Genomic DNA, 5948 nt, shown 5'->3' with positions numbered 1-5948 from the left:
ATGTGTGCGGCGGGGAGGCGGTGGGGCCGGCGGGAGCGAGCCGTGCTGTGGTGCGTGCTGGGGGCGGCGTGGGGGGCGGCGTGGGGGCAGCTGCGCTACTCGGTTGCCGAGGAGATGCCGAAGGGCTCGTTCGTGGGCGACGTGGCCAAGGACCTGCGGCTGGACCTGCCGGCGCTCCGCGACCGCGGCATCCGCGTTGTCTCCGAAGGTAGGACGCAGTATTTCGCTCTGCATGAGGGAAGGGGACATTTAGTGACGGCGGAGAGAATCGATAGAGAGGAGCTGTGCGAGAGTGTGCAGCAATGCGTGCTGCGCTGTGAGCTGATAGTGGAGGGGGACATGGAGGTTTACGGTATCGAAGTGGAGATCAGGGACATTAACGACAACGCCCCCAGCTTCAAGGATGTTGAGCTGGAAGAGAGAATAAGCGAGACGACAGCCCCGGGATCGCGATTTCCCCTGCCCGAGGCTCACGACCCGGACGTGGGACTGAATTCGGTGCAGAGCTACGAGCTGAGCGGCGACGAGCACTTCTCGCTGGCCGTGCGGGCGGGCCCCGGCGGGGACGAGCGTCCCGAGCTGGTGCTGGCGAAGGCGCTGGACCGGGAGTCGGCGGCGTTTCACGAGCTGGTGCTGAGGGCGAGCGACGGCGGAGAGCCGGCACGGACGGGCACAGCGCGGCTCTGCGTGGCGGTGCTGGACGCGAACGACAACGCGCCCGTGTTCAGCCAGGCGGAGTACACGGTGCGTGTGCCAGAGGACGTGCCCGTGGGCTCCACCCTCGTCACCCTCACGGCCACCGACGCCGACGAGGGGCTGAACGGGGACGTGAAATACTCGCTGAAGAAAATTACAGAGAAAGCCTCGCAGATTTTCCATCTGGACTCAGAGACGGGAGCGATCACGCTGGTGAGGAGCCTGGACTTCGAGGAAGGTGACTCGTACGCACTGGAAGTGCAAGTACGGGATGGCGGGGGTCTTTCCGACACGGCGAAAGTCGCGATCACGGTGACAGATGTCAACGACAACGCGCCCGAGATTTCGGTGCGGTCGGCGCTGAGCTCGATTTCTGAGGACTCGCCGTCGGGGACGGTGGTGGCCCTGCTGCACGTGCAGGACCGGGACTCGGGGGCGAACGGAGAGGTGCGGTGCAGCATCGCCGAGAGCCTCCCGTTCCGGCTGGAGAGGTCGTTTGACAATTACTACCGCGTAGTGACGGCGCGTGAGCTGGACCGGGAGGAGGTGTCGGAGTACAACGTGACGGTGCGGGCTGTGGACGGCGGGTCGCCGGCCCTGTGGAGCAGTGCGGTGCTGGCGCTGCGGGTGCTGGACGTGAACGACAACGCGCCGGTGTTCGCGGAGGCGAGCTACAGCGCCCGGCTGGCCGAGAACAACGCGGCGGGCGCGCTGGTGCTGACGGTGCGGGCGTGGGACGCGGACTGGGGGCAGAACGCGCGCGTGCGGTACCGGCTGTGGGAGGGGCGTGTGCGGGGCGCGCCGCTGTCGTCGTACGTGTCGGTGCAGGCGGAGACGGGCGCGCTGTACGCGCTGCGCTCGTTCGACTACGAGGAGGTGCGCGAGGTGGGGCTGTGGGTGCGGGCGGAGGACGGCGGCGCGCCGGCGCTGAGCAGCAACGTGTCGGTGCGGCTGGTGATCGTGGACGAGAACGACAACGCGCCGCAGGTGCTGTACCCGCCGCCGGCGTCGTCGTCGTCGTCGTCGGGCGCGGGCTGGGCGGGCGTGGAGCTGGCGCCGCGGTCGGCGGAGGCCGGGGCGCTGGTGGCCAAGGTGGTGGCGGTGGACGCGGACGCGGGGCAGAACGCGTGGCTGTCGTACGAGCTGGCGAAGGCGACGGAGCCGGGGCTGTTCCGCGTGGGGCTGCACAGCGGCGAGGTGCGCACGGCGCGCTCGCCGCTGGCCCGCGACGCGGCGCGGCAGAGCCTGGTGGTGGTGGTGAAGGACCACGGGCGGCCGGCGCTGTCGGCCACGGCCACGCTGACGGTAGTGCTGGGCGAGAGCGTGGCCGAGCTGCTGTCGGAGCTGGGCAGCGCGGCGGCGGCGGCGCCGGGCGAGCCGGCCGGCAGGCTGACGCGGTGGCTGGTGGTGGCCGTGGCGGCCGTGTCGTGCCTCTTCGTCGCCTTCCTGCTGCTGCTGCTGGCGCTGCGCCTGCGGCGCTGGCGGCGCTCGCAGCTGCTGGCGGCGGGCAGCGGCGCCTTGCGCGGCGTCCCGGCCTCGCACTTCGTGGGCATCGACGGCGTCCGCGCCTTCCTGCACTCCTACTCGCACGAGGTGTCGCTCACCGCCGACTCGCGCAAGAGCCAGCTCCGCTTGTCGGCCGCCAGCTGCTGCGACACGCTCCCGGCCCGGCCGCCGCCCGACGAGCCCGCGCCGCTGCTCGGGGAGGACCCTGCCGGCGCCCGCCGCGCCGACCCCGACGCTGCCCCGGTGAGTTCCTCGCACCGCACTTGCTCCTCTGCTGCTTCTCCGCCCTTTCCCCCCGTGCTCTGCGTCCTGCGGAGGGAGGTTTAGTTCCAGGGAAGGCGAAGGTTCGTTGAGGAGCGCGCTGTGTGCTGGTGCCTCTTGCTGCGGGGAGGTGAACGTGGGACCGTTACTCAGCGTTACAGTTGGTGTGGGAGGCGGGCGAAGTGAGGCTGCTGTTGGCGTGAGTTTCTTTGGGGCGGGGCTTTGTGTTTTATCACGTTGTTACTGTGTTAACACGGTGTTCGCTGACCCAGTGTCTCCTGGAGGACCGCCCCTCTTTCACTTTGAGACCCTTGATGCTTTTTCTGTGCAGTGTTGTAATCAGGATGTGTGTAGTTGTCTTCATGTTAGTACAGAGATATAAAGGTATCTGTGTGAAGTCCGTGGGTTTTCCTAGTGCATGCTGAGGAGAAATGGTGTGGGTAACTGGCCCTTTCATGACAAGTGCTTGCAAGTTATGAGGGTGAAAGAACACCATGGAAGTCGCGAAGAGCTGGAGAGGAGAGTGTGTGACTGGCTGTTGTAGGACCCAATCAATATGGTTTGGTCCTTTCGCTGCTCAGTGTCCAGCTGTAATATCATGCAATGTGAGTTTCTTCTTCCCAAGTAAGTATGGCCTAATGTTACTCCAGCTGTATTGTGACCCTGGGAGATTCCTCCTCTGTTTTCTGCAGGTTGTCGTGTTGTATTTAACTAATAGCTTAATTCTGTAGTAATTATACATGCCATAAGGGGAGCTTTAGCAGGAGTCAATCGATTATTAATTCCCTACTCAATACCTGGATTATGTATCTTCTCTAAATGCCATAATTTGGAAGAGTCTGTTGTCATCCCTTTCCTTCTGCATGTGTTAACTTCTTATCTTGCTTGTTGTGATGAGCTAAAGGTGGGCCTTTGTCTGTGATAATGTGTGGAAGATCACAGCTGTCACATTTGTCAGACTGTCCCGTGTGTGTCTTCCATGTTTACCGCTGTAAAGAGAATAACTTTCATAGACGTGTTTCTTTAAAATGTTACTGGAAGAAATGCTCTTGCTCTTCACATACACGTGGTGAGAAGTCAAAGATTATCCATGGCAAGGAGAGTCTGTCTGTGGAGTTATTCTTTGGATGGAGTTTGTCTGCAAATTATGAAGATTAATGGCAACCATGCAGTCTGTGAAGGTTTGAGGAGAGTCTTGGCAGTGCTGTGTGTGTGAGGAGGTAGTGGTGGAGACATGGCATGTGTTTTGTCGATTCCCAGGGTTTATTGATGGCCTTCTGAAAATGAATCTGAAGCTATCTTATTTATGGCTATCACCTTGCTTGATCTCCAGCCGGCCAAGTTGTGGGTTCATCAGTTTGCTTTCCTAGTGCATGCTGTTCCCTGTGAATGGTAGTCAAATTCGTGCCTTGTGTGATGTCGTGCTGAGGTAAAGGTGGGCCTCTGTGTGTCTGGGAATGTGTCTGAAAATATCACTGGAAGAAATGCTCTTTCTTGTCACATACGCATGGAGAGAAGTCGGTGCAAGCTCAGCAAGAGACTGGCTTTGAAGGAAGAAAAGAGGGGGTTGTATGCTCTATCTGGCTGGGCAGTGCTTTCATAGCATGCCTAGTGCCAAGGCCGATGCCACTTCCACCAAGCGCCCTTTTCCCACACCCTGAAAGGGGATAACAATCCTCTGATGAATTTATCTGCAAGTAATAGCCATGGAAGTGCAAACAGGACTCAGGGGTGCTATTTCAAGTAATTGCTTTGTGAAACGTCGTTATTCCATCTATAAATCCTTGTAAGACTGTGATGTAGACTTTCATCCTGGTTGAATTAAGCTTTTCCCAGCCTTGACCAACCTACAAATGTTATTAATGGCTCTTGCTCATATGAAGTAACTGCTGGTGCTTTGTTGGAGCCGCCCGCGGACCCCGACGCCCCGCAGGTCTCTAAGCCCCCTCACTCCTTGTCTCTCAGCCTTTCCTAACATCATGCTGGCGGTAGTGGGCTCTTGCTCTCCCTTTGTCTGCTTTGGCGGCTAGTACCGAGCTGTGTTTCCACGAAGGAATTAAATAATCCTGTACCGCTGCTTCGCTGGTAGCAGGGAGCGCGAAGTGTCCCCGGCTCTTCCAGACTCATCAGTGTCACACGTGTAGGCTCAGTGGGGAGGTTCTTGCCAGTCAACTTGTGCAGGGTAAAAGGGTACAGGTGTGGTGAAGCTCTGACTGGCGATTTGTGTTTGTTCCTTTTCTACTCAGAGCAGGCAGTTAGTGACTGCAACTCTTCGTTCATCACACGTTGAGTTTCAGCTGAAGAATTTTGTCTGCGTAACTTGTGTTGTCTGAAATGTTATGAGTTACCGTGAAGGCGGATCCTTACAGTGAAAACGAGATCCGGTGATTCTACACGACGGAGTCGGTTAAATGTGATTGACGCTTTGTTTTGAGATTTTCCCTTCCTCATCTCATTTTGCCGAAGCGATGTACTTGCATCTGGGTGACAGCTGAACAAAAATTCGTTGGTTAATGCTGTTTTGGTGTTGGACTCCCAAAGAAAACGTGTGTCTCCATGAATGAGGATGTTACAGATTGTTTCTCCTTAATGACTGTTCCTTCCCTCCCATACTTTGGTGGAAGGCAGCAGCAGAAGTCGCAGTGTTAGTGGGATGGGTTAATTTGGTCCGAACATGATTTATTAGTTTTCTCTGTGAAGTTATTTCTCATTTTTTGTTCCATCCAGGGTGGTTGCTGCCTCTTGTTTAGAGTTCATCATGTGTCTTTTCTACAGAGGCGTAGCATGGGATGTAAAACAGAAAATAGTGTTTTGTTTTTCTGAACCTGTCTCCTTTTTCTATCCCTTTTCCCCCAAAATTTGTACTTTGTCCTGGTTGAGCATGTTTTACGCTAAGGGTTTGCTATATGCTGTTTTATTTTTGTAATGGATCCCCGAACAGGGAGTGCATGTGCATCGCTGCCTGCTGCTGAGTTCCACTAGAACGGAGCGCTGAGTCCTAAGTGTAAGCACGGCCCGTACCGGGTCACGGTATAACGATAAATTGCGACGTGGTGTTTGGAGAAGGGGGAGAAATGGAGGCTGATTGAGAGCAGCCTCCGATGTGCAGGTGAGAAGTAACAAAGTCGAGAGGGAAGGGTCTTCCCTGGGGAGGACTCGTTTTGAGGGAGGACCTTCATTGCTGCCTTGTGCTATTGGGCGGATTTGGGAATTAATGTGGCTGGTGGCGTTCCAGTGTGATGCTGTATCAGTCTGCAGAAAGGGTGAGGGAAAAGTAATTCCAGCAGGACTGATTCAAAAGCTGTGCAATTAGTGATGGAGATTGTGCTTCTGGACTAAGAGAATAAGACTCGTAATATTCTACACGGCATATTTAGAGACCGTTTTATCTATATTAGATCACCATTACAAAACAAAATTTCCCGTGCTGTAGAAACGACACAAAACGGGAGGCGTGTTATTTATTTCCGATCATCATCGCCTCG

General features: G+C 56.6%; 1 protein-coding gene across 1 annotated transcript; it reads left to right on the top strand.

Moving 5' to 3' along the window:
* On the top strand, window positions 1–2529 carry LOC137672729 (protocadherin gamma-A5-like). Its single transcript, XM_068417128.1, has one exon. It carries the CDS (start codon window positions 1–3, stop codon window positions 2527–2529), a length of 2529 nt encoding a protein of 842 aa, XP_068273229.1.
* The last annotated feature ends 3419 nt before the right edge of the window (window positions 2530–5948 follow it).

This window comes from Nyctibius grandis, chromosome 22, assembly GCF_013368605.1.
Source record: "Nyctibius grandis isolate bNycGra1 chromosome 22, bNycGra1.pri, whole genome shotgun sequence".
In the NCBI taxonomy this organism is placed as follows: Eukaryota; Metazoa; Chordata; class Aves; order Nyctibiiformes; family Nyctibiidae; genus Nyctibius; species Nyctibius grandis.
The sequence above is the reverse complement of the archived record's forward strand: the minus strand, read 5'-3'. Positions and strand labels throughout refer to the sequence as shown.

Coding starts and splice junctions, on each gene's coding strand:
- LOC137672729 (XM_068417128.1), top strand. CDS start 1: ATGTGTGCGGCGGGGAGGCGGTGGGGCCGGCGGGAGCGAGCCGTGCTG.